The 19,554-nt window shown below is 40.7% G+C and overlaps 1 protein-coding gene across 2 annotated transcripts in view; it reads right to left on the bottom strand.

Annotated features, from left to right (window-relative positions):
• NHSL1 (NHS like 1) overlaps nt 1–19,554 on the bottom strand; it is a 181,595-nt gene that overhangs the window by 32,294 nt on the left and 129,747 nt on the right. For both annotated transcript variants that reach the window (XM_066546879.1, XM_066546880.1), the window contains exon 3: nt 6,484–6,611. In XM_066546879.1, the coding sequence (XP_066402976.1) occupies nt 6,484–6,611 (128 nt within the window). The remainder of the gene's footprint in view (nt 1–6,483; nt 6,612–19,554) is intronic.

A 19,554-nucleotide genomic window follows, 5' to 3' on the forward strand; every position in this document is an offset into this window, starting at 1 on the left:
TCCAAATACACTGCCTGCTTGATACCGTCAGTATCAGTGTCACCTTCAGACTGCACTTCAGTGCCAGGTCTCAGCTGTCATGCAGCAGTCTCCAAGGGCTACTCCAGTCCGTTAAGTGGCAGAGGTACTGGTTACAAAGCCATGCTTCCTTTCCAAAGAAATTACCCAAGCCAAGCAGAACAGGTTTTTTATTATAGTACACAAACAGAAAAACTGAAGAAGTGAAGCATCTGCTACAAGGGAATCCTAATTTTTCAAAGAATGTGAAACATCAATCAGAAATTTTGTAGAATTAGAAGCTGAGAAAATTTGGGACAGATGGAGGAAGACAGACAGAAATAAGTCAGGTTATATGAGCAAATAACCAATGAAAAGCAACTGAAAACTCAATGGCGCAGTTGAGCTCAAAGCAGTGTCCGTGAGAACAACGTACTGACACAGGACACATATACATACTTCTACAAAATAATTCAGTAGAAGAGATGGAAGTGGTTTTGGGTGTAGGAATAAGTGTTTACATTTCAACTGTAGGTACATTTTCCATGGATCCTGAAGAAACATGATTGTCTCTACTTATATCCTTTTTTCCAAAGTACTCTCAGTGATAACGGTATATGCATGACAAAGCTGTGCACAGCTTTATTACACATAGAGGAAGGAAGCAGCTCATCTTTCAGCCTTCTTCAGACAGAAATTATTCACCTCTTTAATCAGGATGAAAATGAGATTTCCATATTTTTAGCAAACATTCCCACATTTACAGCACAGAAGCTTGCTGGAAGATGCAGTGAATTGCTCCTGTGTGACAGGAATGTCTTCTCTAGTCAGGTCTGCTACACTGGAATCAGAATGAGGCATAGCTGATCATAAACTCTATGTTCATAACTTGTCCCATTTTTAAAGCATCTCTGAGTCATAATAATTTTACTGCCAGTCTTAATGCCCAAATGCCTGGAAGGGTTGTTACACTCATCTCCACAGGAAAATCTGTTGGAATCCGTTCTTTTGCATGGACATGGTAAGGGCTGATGGTGGGATGTGAAAGCAGCAGCCTTGGACCTTGCAGTGTTTCCACAAACATGCACTAGGGGGGAAAATGCATGAACCTTCAAATGGGAGTTAAAATAAGAATCCAGGAGAAAAATGGCCTATAAATATCCTATAGACAAGCTATATGGCTCAGTGAGCTGGAGCCTCTCCGACGCCTTGTTGACATATTGTCCCCCAGCCAACTCAGCTGCTGAGATACAACAAAAGAGTTTCACTATCTCAGCACTTTCATGCTATTTGAGAGGTCCCAGATGACAAATGAGTTTATGCTATGTATCTTGCAGCACTCTCTGCCTAAATAATCTGTTTATTTTAAATCTTTTTCATATAACAGGCGTTTATACTACAGTATCTAAAAAAAGATGGAACCTCCAGGAGAATTTAATCCATACAAATTTTACTTTTCAGCAAAGAGATTTCAAACTTCTAGTCATGCCATTTATCCTACTGTCTACTAAAATCACTTCTAAAATAATAATTTATCAGAAAAACAAAATAAATGAAAAAAAATCAGTGTTGCAGACAGCAGCCATATGAGTTCAGCTGTCTATTATATTTGCCAACGTCCTATTTCTGCCTCCAGTGTCTTACTAGGTTTGATGGCTTCAAGAGCCATTTTTCCAACACCAAGGAATCAAGACAACCAATAACAGGGAAAAGAAACCCAAGACCCAAACCTAGCCAAATGAGAATGGCACTTCACATGCCTAATTCAACCCATGGGGTTTCACACTGTCTCATGGAACACTGCCAGACTATAAATTTACATGAATTTACACTTTAGATGAATTAGTCTTTGACTCTTTTTTGGTGTCCTCTAGACCAAGGTCACCAGTCTAGTTCCCTCAGTTTTCACAGACAATTCCATTTTATTACTTCTACACACACATCTCCAGTTGCACTAGCCAGCACTGCTATTCTACTAAATTCTTCACTTCATAACCTTCACTGTGTCTCAGTAAGGAAAGAATTTTTTGTCAGTGAAATTACTGACTATCAAACAAATTATCACCTTAACAAGCACCGCAGAAATGTTATTTTCTTCTTCCTCTACTCTGTTGTAATGGGATAAAAACCACAAGAAGATCTGTGCTGTTTGGAGCTCTAAAAGCCTATCTAGTATTTGCCTTAAGATAAAGACCAATGAATTGTATCAAGGTAAAATTTAAATCTGAGGATGCACAGAGCAGAAACTTTTCCTGAATATTCTCTCAGCATTGGATTGAGTCCTTGCCCTTCAAGAATGTACCCAGTTGCTTTCTAAACTCATGTAAACTTTCAGCATGCACAATTTACCCCTTACCATGCACAGTCTGAGTATGTGAAGAATTACCCTCTTTTCTTTGTTCAAAATTTTCTGTACTCACCTCCTTAATGCTTTGGCATTTCATGTATTATGAGCAGCTGTTTCAGCTCAGTAAATGGCACAGTATTTTAAAAAATCAAACCACTGTAAATGGTATAAAATACATGTGCTGCTTACAAGAGCAGTGCCATGCAGCTGCAGCAGAGGGGCAGGGAGGCCACCTGAAGACACCATCACCCAGAGGCATCTTTAGCTCTGCCAGACCTTACACCTCGGGGCTTTTTAGGCGTTCCTACCTCCAAAACTGAAGTGCCCAACTTTACCTCCTCTTAGCAGCAAGTAAAGTTTTACATTAGACTTCCTCAAATCAATACAGTTAGAGCACTTGTTTCCACTTAAGATACTAAACAGTTTAGTGCAGAAATTGGAGAGATAACTAACAGTTCAGATGATCACAGTGGCAAAAATGCACTCTCACCCCATCCCACACCCCCTGTCCTCCAGTAAGGGAAGTTAAGTGTTTCTTCACCCAAAGCATAACTATCAAATCAAAGTTCCTAAACCAAATGACATGATGTAGGGAAAAACACCATGAGTTTTGGGTGCACAAACATTTTCATAAATGGAATAAAGGAATAATATATGCAATACTGCATGCTTGGGAGCAAGTATTCTCTGTAGTTCACATTTATCATTCAAGAAAGACACATTCCTCCAAATTAGTAGAGTTTTTCCTTGGCTAATTAAAAGCCAATGAAGCATTGGGGAGGAGTTTCAAAGGAGACTAATGTTAATAGACAAAAAAGGGAATAAAAAACTCTGTGAACTAAGTAAATACAGGATACCGTACAGCAGACAAAAAGGAGTACAGAGGAACACAGAACAAGCAAACCTGGCATGGGACTCTTCTTTAATTTTTTTTTTTCCTAAGCAGAAAAAAGCAGCAGGTAACGACTGAAGGCTAAGAGCAGAAAAAGACTGCATATAGGCTAAATACTACAAGTAACATCAAGCTGCAGATATGGCAGCTGGATGGTCCCACTTGTGGGCAAAGTACCTTGTTTTTCCAGGGAACCAAGTTACAGCAGGCGCTAATGCAAGACTGAGAGATGCAGTCTAACAGACTAGACTGTTGAGTGAGACAAAAAGAAACAAAGAGAATGAGTGGTAAAAAGGGAAAGAAAAAGGAGTAAGAAAAAAACCACACAAAAGACAAATACAGTTAATATACACATGCATACATTTCAGAACATAAGGAGAACTGGAGTTTGAATGTGACATTTCAAAACATCTTTCACACTGGTAAAACAGAGCAACACTGAAGGACAGGAATAGCTCCCAAGCTCTGTCACAAAAGCAGCATGTAAGATACGAGAAAGGAGAAGACTGGTCACAGTATTGAGATGTAAAATCCAGGTAAACCAATTTAATCATCAACAAACTCAATTAGGATCAGTACTACACTGGAGCTTGGCCTGTGCTCCATTAATCTAACTTGTAAGAATCAACATTAAAAGGGCAGCTCCAAACACTTTATTTTATATCAACTTCCACTCAGAGATTTCAGCTTTCTGTGTTTTCTAATTTTGTTCATTCATTTTTGAGTTGGGCCTGCTTCTCCTTAGTGGTTTTCCTTTGGAACAGCACATGTTCTGCTTATCTTAGACATTTCCTAAGATGCTGAAACACAACGTGCTTGGTGGTGTGACTATTACCCTCTGCTGACAGACACCCACCTCCACAAAACCTGAAAATGCTTGTGGATCGACACCTAACAATGGTTTCATATTGTCTCCACTGTAGACAGACAAGCAGAATATCTGGCTATGGTTTTTAGTTTTAGAAGCAGATTAAAAATAACGGGAAAGCTGGTTTCCTTTGTGATATCACCCATTCTTTTTTGCTGTCAGTTGGCAATTATATCAACGGAGAAGTTTATGAACAGTAAAGAGGTATTCATCCACCCATCATTATTTTGCTGTTCTCAAATTTCAATTATTAAATACTGCATGCACAGAATTTAAATGTTGGCTTTTTTGCTTTAAATAGACAACAAAGCTTTCATCTAGCAATAAGGAGTTCACATTTTGAATCACAGGATTTTTGGTGACCCCAGTTCCACACTGTTACCGAAGAACTCTCCTGACAGCTGAAATATGACCCCCTCAAGGCATAAGACTTATTAGAATTACTTGGCTCTTTACCAGTAGGATAATAATTCAAGGTCAGAAATTTGTTGTGGTAAACATTCTAAAGAAAGTAAACAATCTTCTAAAGAAAGATTAAACATTTACAGCATTAAAAAAAAAAGTGCCAATTAAACAGAGATACTGGTCAAAAAATTCCACAAAAGAAAGTTATACAATATTAATGGATAATCATGCTACAGTTTACAAGAAATTTATGTGTTTGTGAGCTGGAAATAAGAGTGGCAGGGTTAAGGCTAAGGTTCTGAGATAATCAGTAACAGCCAAGACTGTCAGTTTGGCAGCTATCTTTCTCCACAGCTCTGAATCATCCTTTCAGCTACAATATTTAAAGGAACCTATTCCAATTTGAAATGGAAGTGCTATCCTATATTTAAAGCATACTTAGTTGCATTAATTTTCTCCAGAATGCACAGAAATTGTTAGTAACACATTATGTTAACACTCAAAAAACCCTTAACCAAGAAAGGATGACAGCTCTCAGTCTCCAAGAATTCCCACCCATGCTTATATACTTTCATGCAAATTGTTTAAAGAAAAGTGTACTCATATTTTTAAATGTTACATTAGTTTTATGTGTGCAGATGGTTATATGCTGCACTGGCCAGGACAAGTTGATGGCATGTATGTATGCATTTATGTGCAGGACATTAATTAATAGCAACAAACAAGGTGTTAATACTTTCCCCATTGGAAATCGTAATTCCAGTGATCTCAGCAAGGTTTTGCAAATTACCATTATAATGTATTCCACAGTATGAATGTGCTTTACATTCTCGGCTCACTGCCAGTACATACCACACACAGCTAAACAAGATGCTCTGACATTCCCTGCCAATACACAGATAAAATGCAATCACCACCTGGACAAGAGACTCTACGTATTCCACAATACCTCTTATTATGTGACTAAAACCCATGGAGGATAAAACTCAAAAACACTGTATCTACTAAAGTGCATTCTCAGGGTCTGCACATTTTGCTGATAAAAGTTATTTGGTCCATATTACCACAGGGACATATGGTTTAGTAACAATTCAAAGAAATTAAACTGTGTTACAATCAAGGATATCCTCCCACTCTCGAAGCAAGAGCTGTTTTTGGCAAAGTATTCTAGAATATCTATCTTGAAAATGCTAGGAGCTCTGGCATTTCAGTTTTAGGCAGGCACACACCCCAGCAGTAACATCCTAAACCACTACACCACAGTCAGCTTTTTCTTCAGAGCTTAAAGGCACCACAGACAAAGGCAGTACAGCAGAACTTTTCTTCTTCAGAACAGTAACACAACTTACTAGTTCTGTAATTGAAATCCATATAAATTGATGTACAAAGCAATATGGCTTCATAACTTTCTTAAAACTTGTGATCAACTGTTCCTTCTCTTTATTTTATTTATTTCTAGATTCTAAGAGTTGAGATGTGCGGATATAAGCATGAAAATCATGAAGTAAACTGAAAGAAAGGCAATAAACCCAACTTAGTGGACAATCTTCATTTTCTGGATGCCTTTAGTAAACAGTTGTGATGCATTAGGACAAAGCCCCTACCTAACTGAATAACCACCTGCATTAGCAATTCGAAGTGCGCACCTATCCAAGTTACAATTCAAGTATGCTGATGGCTGCTGAATAGCTCTTCCTGCAATTTAGCAGCTACCCTTGCTGGAGTCTTCCCTCCAGAACATTACCAAACCCCTTCTTTCACACTCTGAACATGCCAGTGGGAGCTGTGTATCACTGCATGGGTAAAATTAGGAGTTTTAAGACACTATGAAATTCAGATGAACTACTGTCACTGCAAAGAAATAAACATCTTTGTGATCCTCTAAAAATCCTGCCTTAGTTGACCAGTGTTATGGCAGGCAATTACACTGCACCACACAAGTATTTTTTCCAGCACTTTTCCCCCCACCATTACCTTTTGTTCAATTTCTTCATAATCATCCTGGTAACTTCCACAGATTGCACTGGAGGATGAGGAGAAGGTGGGGCCCTGAGAGTAATACTGCGAGCTCCGGTAGCCATCCCGCCGCAGCTTGTCACACTCTGCCGAAAGGAAGAGAAACAGGAGGTTCAATCATGACAAGAGCCATTACTGCTTATGCTTGGTGTTCAATAGCATTTAAGTACTGAATGTTCTTCTGAAAAGGTTTACCATGCATTAACATTGCCTGCCCCAAGTGACAGAACCCAAGGGCGCGTCCCTCATATTTGTATCTATATTTCCTCCTCCCTTCACATGTGTGACATACGTAAGCCCACAGAGAGCATATTAACCCAGGCGATGGCAAGTGCTTTGGAAAGAAGGGGGAAAGAGATTTCTTTATTTATTTAAGTGAGGCCTGGCTCAGTGTCTTGACAGATGGCAGCATCTTGCAGGATGGGAGACGGATGCATGAGAGTAACTCCAGGGGTCTCATTTGCCGGGCCGGTAGACATCTATTATGTGCCTTACACTTGAAATGATGATGATGTTGCTCACTACTCAAGCACCATCTGCTAAATAACTTTGGCACTGACCACTTGTCTTGTCTTCCTGTCCGTGGAAGAGACCATTTACTGTGATTTTGGAGAGAGGAATGCAAATCACAGGGATCTCAAAATCTTGTGTTGCTGCAGAGCACACATAGTTTAATACTACAGAGTTTCTAAAGTTCAGAAAGCGTTCAGAGCAGACATGCATCCCCACTCACAATAGCCAAAATTCCAGCCAGCATAGCATCCCCCTCACCAAGTTTTCCACAATCATCCTCCTGTCTCCTAATTGATATTCAGTGTGATTGTGCTAAAGAATAACAGACGCCAGAGCATAAGGAAAAATTAAATGTTCAAGATGCAGCAACCAAACTCATTTGACCAGTTAGCTTTACACTTTCAAAGACAGATATCTAAATCTGTTGAAAGATGGTGAAAGCAAGAGAAAAATTAAGTATTTGGTGTATTTCCATTTAAGAAAGTGAAATTTCTGCACAATACATAAGCATTTCTGCACAATACATAAGCCTCACAACACAAAGCACTTCTATCATCACTTGCTGGAGAAGGCCTTTCTGTGATTATATTATCTGTCTGCCTATCCTGATCTTCTGAATACTCCTTAAAATAGAAAAGATGCAGTGGTTATACCAAGGGCAAGGTTTTAGAGAGGCTTTTGCCTGGCAAATGATTAGGTGGACTTACAATGTGCATCTCCAGCATACATGACCTCTGTTATGCCCAGATGCTTCTGAGACTGAGGTCTGGAGGACTTGTGCTGACAGGTTAACTGATCTATAGGAACCACAGATCTGTGAGGATTTAATCAATAAGGACTCTCCTGTATCTGCACATGGACTCTGAGGAGGCAAGCTTACACTCCGACAACCAGCCACTTTCATTGGTGCAGGACATATGTCCTTGCCTATGTATCCCTAATGTCTCCAAAAGGGCAGTATGACAGGAACCTTTCCTTCTCTCTCCATTCAAGGACCAGCAGCAGTGTGGGTTTTGAGATCCAAATCAATGGCTGTATCTGAATATCAGAGGGCTGGAAACCCTGTTTCCCCGTTCCACATGTGTGAGCATGCTGACATTGTGCACATCTGGCAAACTGTTGCCGTACTTCAGGAGGGGGCTGAAAAATGACTGTCAGCAACCACAGCAAAGCAAATTCCTCCACCGCCTTTCCAAATTTGATACTGGATCCAGCCAGATCCAGAACATAACACTCACAGATGTGAGCACCCTGATGGGTTGTTTGTTGGTTTCAGCTACAAATGAACAGGCTAAACGGACTGTGGCAGAGCAAGACAGCCCAAAGACTCGCATCAAGTTGTAGCACAGTTAACACGCAAAGTTGTCAACTTGGACACTGCAACTTTTACAGAGGAATCATTAATCACTGCCAACAAACATGAATACAACCTAAGGGGTGCACAAGAATGCCGTTATTTTTCCTCCCATTTTTGGACTGAGGCTTAGAGTCTTTGCTGGCCACTCCTGACACTCTCTGACATCAAACATCAAGGCACGCCCCAAAAAAAATCCTGTCGTGGTCTGACCTGGGCTAGATGCCCACCAAAGCTGCTCTATCACTCTCTTCCTCTGAAGAGAGCTGGGTAGGAGAGAGAAAATATAACAAAAGGCTCATGAACTGAGAAAAGGCCAGGGAGAGATCACTCACCAGTTAAAACAACAGGCAAAACAATCTTGATTTAGGAGACTTGGTTGAATTTATTACCAATCAAAATAAGAGCATGATAATGAGAAGTAAAGCAAATCCTAAAAAACACACTCCACCCACTCCTCCCCTCATTCCCAGGCTTAACTTAATTCCCAACTGTCTACCTCCTCTGCACTCAGCAGTGCAGGGAGATGGAGAATGAGTGTTATGGTCAGTTGATCATGTTGTTCCTGCTGCTACTTCCTCCTCAGGGAGGTCATTCCCCTGCTTCAGTGTGGAGTTCCTTCCTTGGGAGACAGTCCTCTAAAACCTCTCCAATATGAACCCTTCCCATGAGCTACAATTCTTTACAAATTGCTCCAGCAGTGGTTCTCCCATGGGTGCAGTCCTTCAGGAACAGTCTGCTTCAGTGGGGGTTCCCTACTGTGGGTCAGAAGTCCTGCCAGCAAATCTGCTCTTGCTTGGGCTTCTCTATCCATGGATTCCCAGGGCCTGTCAGGAGCCTGCTCCAGTGTGGGCTTCCCATGGAGTCACAGTTGTCACAGGACTCTTCTGGAGGCGACAGGCTCTTCTGGAGCATGACAGATGAATGCTCTAATATTAATTGTTTGACCTTATTTATGTTCCTAGCCAAGACGTTGAAGATGATGAGTAGTGCACTTCATGAAGCCCAGAAAAGCTCCAAAAACTTAAGGAAATCAATGCTGAAGGTTCAATTCCATCAGAAGTTCAAGTGGACTGCCAATAACAATCTGTCAGCTTATCAAGCTCACAACCTCCCACTGTCCACAACACAAAATCCATGTAACTTCAGAAATTATTGCAGCAACATTGCTGATGAAGCCAAAATTGCCAAAAACTGCTAGGTACAACCAAGAAAAAGGTGGTTTGTCCCCAAGAACAGCTTTTTATGTACTGTAACTATACGTATTGCAGCACAGCAGGAAACACACTGTGGACGGCACCCAAGGCCAACAAACCTCACCAGAGGCTTTAGGCAGACATGTTTTACTTCATGTTGCAACAGCCTACATGCACAACACAAGGCCACACATTGCACCTGACTGAAGGTACTGCTGCTGCCGAACCAAGGGCGGCAACTGCTGTTTAAAACTTGTTTCAGCTAGAGGCTCCTCCCCTCCATCTCCTTACTCTTACTAGAGGTGCACAGTGTTCTGTAATTAATGAGGTTCATATTTTTCAGATATAGGGGTTTTATTTTTGTAAAAAAAAAAAAAAAATGAAGAAGCTAGACATACTTACTCTAGGAAACACTCCAGATACTTACTCTTGGAAAGCCTCCCTTCTTCCCAAAGGAACAGTATGTTGTGCTAGTCTGACAGCCCCAAACAGAGAAGAGCACTATACACTAAGTGAAAAAGTTCTTACGGTTATGCATGTTATTTCAGAGATGTCTGTACTGAAGCTGACAAGGTAACAGAAGGATCAATCCAGTTCCAGTTATTAAAAATCTTCATTTTAAAGAATGACAATACATTAGCACCAGTTGAATTGGGGACATACACTCTCTTGGCTGCCATTTCCCACATTATACAACATTCAAAACCGTGCACAGCGTTTCCGTATTTCCACCAAAGAACTGCCAGGTGGAACCCCAGGACACTGCATCAGGCAGCACACAAACACCCGCTCCTGAGGGTGTGCTCACCATTCCAAATCTGCAGCACACGCTGCAGGCAAGCTCCAAGTCATCATTTTCACATGAATCTGATCTGAAAAGTGCAACAATATGATTATGCCCCAGATGAACCAATTTTGCTTACACAAGCATTAATTCCAGGAAAATCAGGAAAGTGTTAGTGCTTTGGCAATTACAATTGGTGGCTGCACTGGGTACTGCCACAACTCAAAAGTCTGAAGCTGCCTCCCTCCCCTTCATCTCCTGACTGATTGCTTCTGAGGCCAAGTGCACAGGGACATTGCCTGTCACCTTCTGCTGCCCTGCAAGTGCTTTTCTGCCTAGGTGAAACCATACATTTGTTCTTGTTTTCCTTCCAGGGAAAGTACTAGTGATACATTAAATTTCGGAACCTCCTCTGTATTAAAAGTACTGCTCAAAAATTACTGTCGTTAGATTATATAATAAGTTTTCTTTCCACTTACATGGTACAAGTGAAACCCTTCCTAAAAAATTAAATCTTTCCTGAAATTTTTCCTTATGTTTTGCTGTTCACAGGGTGGTTTTAGTTAAGCGTGAAGAAAGTGCGTGGGAAATGCAGATGAAGCCCTTTTAAGGGCCCCTTCATCATTTCCACAGTTATTAGAACAGGCTTTGGGAGACACAACCAAAGCAAATGTGTTAAAGCTGTCAGTGCCCAATACAATCATGCCCAAGTCTCTGCTATATACCCAGATACTCATATATTTCCTTAGGATTGCAGTATTGCAGCCTTTGCCAAATCTTGGCATCAGACAGAAGCACGCTGGGGACATGTCCTGGGCATCACTCATCTCTACTCTCTTCCCTTCTGCTAAATAAGCTGGGGAACAGGCAGGTACCTGCAGCAGCAAACTGAGAGCAAAGGCCCAACCAGCCATATGCAATTCTGCACCAGAGTTTTGAGCCATGGCACTGAATTCAGCACTGTTGTGAATAACTCCACCTCTCCATATAAATGCTTACGGCCTTTGTGACAGACTGTCAGGCCAAGTGTATGAAAATACCTCTGAGGCCTCTCAGCCCAGATCTCTCTATTACATACAAGGAACTCATATGTGCCCCTGAGTCAGTAACACACACAAGTCTCAAACACAGAAGCAATTTCCTGCTTTTCCAACAACTGAAATCATATTCTTGCATGATAATTTGAGGCACAAATCACAGGAGTGAACAGAAGGCACAGCACTGATACCTCAGTAATTCGTCTGACATGGTATTACCATGGTAAAGCAGGATTAACGTTTACCTTGTCAGACCTACACGCCACACCGTGCCATGACAGATGGAAGGCTGGGTTTGCTGGGAGGGGACCGGATGCACTGGCTCTTTTCCTCTCCTTTAACCAACTTGGGTAACGTTTTGTACCTGCTGAGCTTCCTAGCCATAAAACTTGTTGCCATATCTTAAAGTTTTTATGAAGGAAAATGCATTACCCTGTCAGAAGCAGAACTGGTCAGAGTGACATGGATTCAGTTATTTTCAGAAGTTGTGCTTTGTATTTTTTTATTGTAAATGAACTGTGCAAGAGTGCTATTTATAACAAGACCCTTTCTAAAACAATTATTTTGCCTGTCAGTGTTAGTGGGCCCCATATGTACCCGTCTTCAGGGAAAAAAGCCTCCAGGTGCTGGCTTCCACAGCTAGAGCCTGTCTGAGCCCGAGACCTCTCCCTAAGGCAAAGCCCCAGCAAGAGCACAGAGCCACAGCTTTATGCCACCATCCTGGACCAGTCCTTCACGTCTCAGGCCGGAAAGTGCACCCATCACTCATTAAATTAGCCCTAATGAGATTACTCTGATTACTCCTGTAAGTAAACACTGCTCACATGACTGTTGCAGGATCAGGCCTTAAGCTCTGTAGCTGTCTACATCCACATGTACACACTCAGGCATACTCTCACAAGCATATATTGAAGAAGCTAATATTAAAAAACTAAAATCCATATTTTAAAATATTTATTAGTAACCAGCAAAGGCACTAGTTAAAGAATTAAAGTGACATGATATTGACTAGTATAAACTTAGAAACTTGGCATCAAAGTTATTCAGACATCTTAATAGCACCAATTAGTTTGGAATAACTACCCATCCAATTGCATGGGTCAAGCAATGAAAAGACAGGAAAATCATATCCTGGAAACATCTAAATTTGTCCTGTATGCAAGAACAGGACCTGGAACTCAAGACTAACTGCTAAAATCCAAAGAGATTAAAATAACATGTAAGTCGGACCAGGAGCAGATGCGCTGCCTGCCTGGCTTAGCTGCTGAAACAAAAACTCCCAGGTACAAATGTAGAAAGGGGAAAGACCAGCACACACATCAATTACTTTTATATCACCTCTTGCTGTCTCCTTGTCAGCAAGAAGGGACATGTGACAAGCTGACAGCTTCATCTGCATGCTTGAAAAACTCTCTCAGCTGAAGTCTGAGTGACTTCTTGGCAGAGCCTTTCATGTTGTAACTCATATTTTTCTATTTTTTTTTCTTTTTTCTTACTACGGAGAGGTTATTAACTGCTCAAGTCAGATAAACTGTCAACCAGAGAACTAAATCTGCTGACTAGTATATTAAAACACATTTATCCATTCTCTCTCACTGGAAAACCACTCTAATCCCCAGGATCAGAAACCTTTTTTTTTTTCAGTCTTCAAACACTGTAGTTAACTTCTTCTGTAAATATCCCCAAACCATGTTCCTCCCTAGTCACGACTACAAACACTGTCTTACAAGTAGCTTTTCAAAATTTCACCTAAAACCAGACAGACTGTAGTACAGTATACATTTGTCTTGTAAACTCAAACTGTTCAAAATTACCTCTTCCTTTACAGGCGACACTGCACTTTATTAATCAAAGTATCAATATTTTTGGTTTTAAAAGAAATTACTTTCACCACTGGTAAGTAACGGCATATAATTTTAATTTACTTGCTAGAGACTTTGAATTTGTTTTTCCAGTTGAGTTGAGATAACTAAGATCTGGTGGGCTTGTGACAGACACGTGTGGGTGTCGAAGACCAGGATTTCTGAGCCGGCATTGCTGGATCTGAGCAAATCACGTTGGGTTAGATCCAGTCAAGGACTTACTTCCTGCAGTCAGACACGGCATGATCTAAATTTCACCTATGTGCCTCCTAAATTCAGAGTCCAAACAGGTATGTACATACTGCCTGCAGCATATGAATACACAGAAAGGCACTCAGGATAAATCCAGCTAAGGAAGAACTTGAGATGCCATAACTCTCATCATGACCACGCCAGTAATGGCTGGTGCTGGGTCTAGTGCTGCAAGGCCTTCTCATGAGGGGCAAGAGAACCTAACAGGGTTCTATGGATGATGTGCTTTTGCAAGTTAAAAGTATTTTTCATTTAGATACAAATTTAAGTTTTTTACAGATGAGGTGGGCACAGGCTAAATCTCAGCTTCCTAATGGTGTTCTCAGAACACTGAGCAAAAGATTGTCCCCTGTAAAAGCCAGAGTTGTGTTTTGTTTGGGACTGTCATATGGTCTGGTGCTAAGTACCAACACACAGTCTGAGCACTGAACCAGGACCTCTTCAAAGGGCATGGCTGCCTCTCTGCTTGTTCACAGCACTGTGGTAAGACATGGATAAAACCAAGGTGACACTTGACTATGCAGTTAACTGGGGAATTTCAGGGAGGTAACTTTCCAAGATAAAGAGCTTGTTGAGAATTATTATGCCTGGAACTATAATTAAAACAGACACCCTAGTTCAAAGGTTTCTTTGGTTAGTAAATCTAACTGAAATTACTACCTTTTCATTCTGTGCCTCTTTATGGTTCCCTCATTTGTAAACTGGGGTTAAGAATGCAGAGTTCTCTGTGTGTAGATGAGACAGGCTATATAAAAGCTCAGCTGTACAAAGGCAATCTTGTTTCTCACAAATATCTCAAGTTAAACATGACTTCAAAAAAAGCAGCTCAACTTAACTCCAATACAGCACCTATTTTTGTCCCTGGATCTAAATATGCAGCAGACAGCTTGCCTCTACCACTTCACATTCCTCCCAAAAATTCACTCAGCTTGGATCATGTCCCATTTTCTTTAACTGTATAAATCCCCATATGATCTGCAGAACTTGACTATCACAGAGACTGCTTCTATATCAAAGCTTTAAAATATGTTGTAAAGCCACAGCAATGATACACTTGTGCAACCACTGAACTGTAACCAATGCTGATTGCAAAGCAAGTTCATGAACTTCAGCTGTGATATATCCAGTGCACCATTTTGTTCAGACTCCTGGTTAAATGGGTCAGGGATTTCAACAGATGGAGTACTGTTGGCACCCAGCTGAAAAAACTCCTGCTCCAACAGCTCAATTAGGTGCTCTGGCTAGTACCAGCCTTTGCCAATCCAGCCAACTTCCTTATTATTCCCATCCCTTGCCCCAGAATGCAGTTTTATACTGATATTTCTAGATCTTTTATCAGTACATACAGAAAAGCCCAAGACAAATCCAGAGACAGTGAACACCGGTACCAACGTATTTCTACCACAAGCACCATTTAAAGTGGCGAGCGGCAAAACAAACAGAAATCACCAGCAAAACTTAGTTGTTTTCTTCAAAGATGTCTCACTTGATGAGTAAGAACTTGAAAGGTCCATGAGACTTTTTAAAAGACTATTTGGATATTCTCTCTCATGAATAAGTGGCCATGCCCAGCCACACAGGTAGCTTTTAAGGACAGATGCTGTCCAGAGATACCCAGAAACAAAGATGTCTTGGGCTCCAGTGGGATGAAGGTAATGCTAACACAGGCCTGCTGGACTGTGACAGAGAACAATGTTGCATGGTGACTTCAAAGAAGTCTTACTGAAACTGAACAGATGTATTTATGTTAGGTCTATTTCCCCCTCTACACACACAAATGTTGGGAAGCATGTCCTGCCATGTAACTGGAGGCCAGTTGGGCTGGGAATGCCACCCTTCCAAGCAGCTTCAGGGCTCAGCTGTGCAGACACTTAAAGCAACACAAGGATTGGGCATGGAAGTGCAACATTACAGGAAAGCGATCGCACAGATTTATTTTCAAGGGTCTAAATCAGATGCAAGTGTTCAAGAAGGATCCAAATTAAAAGGAACTCTTAAATGTCAAAATACTGTTAATAAGGTCAAGTAAATGCAAACACATTGATCTTTCCCTTCTTTCTTGGAGCTTTTAAAAAACAAATACATTTAATACCAACCTTTAATTCCCCAGGTGATCTGCATGATTTAGCGATAGAGAAAACCTTTCTAATGGCACCAAAATGCAACAGCCAATGCAAATTATATTTGTTAACAAGCTGTCACTAGGGAGTGCTCAAAATAATTATTACTGTTTGTCTCAAGTTAATTTGAATTTCTGCAAGTGCCTTATACGACTGCATTTAGTGGTGACAAGATGTCTTAAGTATAACAGTGTATTTGCTTCCTTTTCTATCTTTGATGCTTGCATTAAAATAACACTCCCTGCTTTTTCTCTAGGGTTTTTATGGATATTTGCTGTTTCTTAGACAACTGAACAAGCTAATGTAAAAATATGAAGGGATTTTTCACTGCTTTTCCTCCTAGGACATTTTAAATGTAAAGCTATCTCAAATGCTGGCAACAAGCACATAACATCCTAAATCTAGGAGAGTAAGGAGGAAGAAAAGCAAAAAAGCAATCAACTGAAAGTTCAATATTCCTTGTGATGGAAGTTGCTTTACCTAGTACTTAAATAACTGCTACAGAGAGTTAACAGTTTCAATTTATTCTTTTTACTAAAGGCATGGATCTGAAATGGGTTCAATAATCCGTCAGGTACAGCTGCCTAAAGAAACACATTCATCTAGTTCAGGAAAAAAAAACAGTATTATTTTGAAACAAATGTTATCTTCTTTAAGCCCTTTCACTGGGATTGCTTTCACTGCTCATGTGTATCATGCAATCAATCTACATATAACCACTCTTTATGGTTTTATACTCAGCACTGCACTATATAAACTAAACCTAAAAATAGGCCACCTAGATGCTTCCAAGTAGCTCCATTTTGCAGCACAAGACCAGCTTTCACACACATGCAGAACAGCCTCTTGGTCAAATTCTGTTTTGCTTCATTTGAGTATTTCCTTTTTGAAATTCCTTATTAGAAAGGGCAGTTGGAGTATGGAACTTGGCCAAAACCATCAACAGATGTACGGTGAATTAATTCAGTAACAGTAAAAAAAGCAGGATACATGAGCAGAAGATCTGATAGTAACCTGACAATTGAAACCAAAATAATGAAAAAAGGTTGATTTCTGTTTTTTGATTTTATAGCTCCACAGCCTTTCAGGAACATATGGTCTACTCCTAGTCTTTAATGGCCTTTTACTTCATTAACGTTTCCAGTTGGTAGGGAGTTTACATCTTGACATCTCTCTGAACCTGAACCAGAGCTATTATCAATATGAAGTGGTTTCTCCTTATTTTGCAGCTCTTTAATGAAACATAAGATTATTTTAAGTCCATAATCTTCTCAGGAGGATTACCGACTAGTAGGTCTGACCCTAATATTGCTCATCTGAACAGTGATCTGCCAGATGCACTGAGAAAACAAAGGCTAAATACATACCTGTCTGGAGGGTCTTGAAGAAAGACATAATAGAGGCTTTATGACTAACTACTTAAATCCTGTTTTATTTGACAATGCTAACCAGATGTCTTCTGGAAAACAAATCAAGTGTTTCAATCACTGCTGCTTAAATACATTCCTTGAATTTGGCCAACAAAGCTAAACAGAAGCTAGAGTCAGCCAAATCCAGCTCTTCAGAAGATGAGATAATAAATGAATCATCGCAGGCATTGGAACAACGAGCCCTATATTATGTACGTAGCCTGAATCAACACAATTACCCTGGGGGGAGGGCACAAAGTACAGGGAGTTGTGCAGGAACTTTCAGCAGTTACAGCCTGAAAAGGGGTATGAAAGTCAGCGTGTGGACTGTTCCCACTACTTACAGCAACACCTTCCTCAGTACACATCCGACACCTTGTTATCTGCTGGAATGGACAACCAGTCTGGGCAGGGACCAGCAAGTGTGTGACAAGACACTGCCCTCATCTGCAACTTCAACAGTGCAGACAGTGTCCACAACACTCTTCAGGAGCTGGATATCTCCTAACAGCCTAGTATCATTTCAGTCTAGCTGTGTCTGACCTTTAATACAGTTATTCCATCCTTGCCCTTTATGCCTGTCATCTCCCACCTCATGAAAAAATGACAACACACAACAGTGGAGATTGCACTTCCCCAATTTTTTTTTTTAATCAAAAGTGCTCTATATTGCTAATTGAAGGGAGACAAGTACCCCTTGGAAATTCCGCTATAAATGCTCAGCTCTCATTCTCATCACTGCAAGTGACACATATCCACATTTGAGGGAGAATTTAGAATAGTTCAAAAATAACAGAAACTAAGAGTTCAGGTACATGGTAAGAATTATTTTTTCTCTTCCTTCTCTTCATCATAGATTGCAAGATTATCCAAGGCCAATGCATTCCAGATTAAACTTTAGGCTTTCCTTTTAGGACATTGGACCACCACCTGTAACACACTGTTGATATCACAAACCTGCTCAGAAGGCAAACAGGCACACTTAAAATACACCCCAAGCAGTTAAATAAAGCAACATTTAGAACAGTGCTGCGTCTCCTCCCCATCTTCATGCTTCATGCCTTATTGCTGGAGAGTCTTACACACTTCACAAAGTGAGCATTAGTCTCAATTTACTTTTACTGCCAAATATTTGTGTCACTGCTATGTACTGCAGCTGTTCTATCTGTGCTCCCAGCTGAAGAACACTGTACTTCAGAGACTTCCTCAGATACTGATTCTTCAAACAGGACCATGCAAGGAGCCAGATCAGCCAATGCAGGGATGGGAGCTGTTTTACAGTGCTACCCTACCCACTGAACCTCTCAGCCTTATGGACCAAGAACACCACAGAAAAAACACTGCAGTATGTGGCACTGGGCCCTTCAGCACAACAGCCTGCCTTAAGAAACAATGCCACTCTGAACAACATCAAACTCACAGCTCTGCTACTGCCCAGACCAGACTCTCAGTGCTAGTCCAGACACTCAACAGACATTAGCAACACGAGACTAGCCAAGTCTAGTAGTCCCTCAGCCTTGGAGCAGAGCACACAGCAAGGGAACAGGACTGATTTGAGGATCCTGGCCCCATGCAGAGCCTCAGCTCTTCCTTCCCATCTGTCGTCTTCCATCTCCTGTTTCCATGAATTCCTATGATACAACAGGGACACAAAGCACAGTCACATTAAGACTCCTCAGTGGTTAATACCTTTTTGTTTCTGTCTGAACATCTGTATTTTGGGAGACACCTTTCATGAAGTGCCTGTGAAAACTTTAGGAAGAGGCCAAATAGGACAGGGTTTCAGGAAAGGCCAGCAAGAGCAGCTTGGCCCTAAGGGTAAGAAAACATGCATCTTGCATGGCACGTGTCACTCCATTTGCTTCAGCAGGCACTCCAAGGTCCTGGCTCCTTCCCCAAAGAAAATGAGGGCTTGCTTTATCCAATGCAAACAAAACACTAAGAAGAAATACTGTATCTATCACCACAACCCAAGAACTGCATCATTTTCTAAACATTTAAATCAAACTGCAATGGTACCGTGACTGCAAAGTGCAGCTGAAGTTATTCTTCCTCCCTAGCCATCATAGTAAGCCACAGAAACCTTTCATTTAAAATGAAGTAACACAGCCTGGGTTTAATATATCAAGCCATTGGTTTTAGTCAATAAGAACTTTAAATTTCAATATAGGTTACATATACATTATATGTCTCAAGATAGATAGACTAGCCTCACAAACTTTCCAGGCACTTCATTTTCTAATTCAGGTTACTGGACAATACTGCATTTTAAAACTTCAGAGGGCAGCAGAGCACCTGCATGCCTAAAATAGCTTTACCTCAGTTATGAACACATTTGAATTAAAGATCTCACCACTTATACTTGAAAGTAGCTTCACAAAGGAAAAGCACAGTATTTCCCCTTAATTTCAAAAGGATAAAAGACTAGTTCATAGGTTAAAACCGCAAATATCTCCCTATGCAACATCTACTATCACATACAGCATCCATTTCTATAGTATT

This window comes from Molothrus aeneus, chromosome 3 (assembly GCF_037042795.1).
Source record: "Molothrus aeneus isolate 106 chromosome 3, BPBGC_Maene_1.0, whole genome shotgun sequence".
NCBI classification, from domain to species: Eukaryota; Metazoa; Chordata; class Aves; order Passeriformes; family Icteridae; genus Molothrus; species Molothrus aeneus.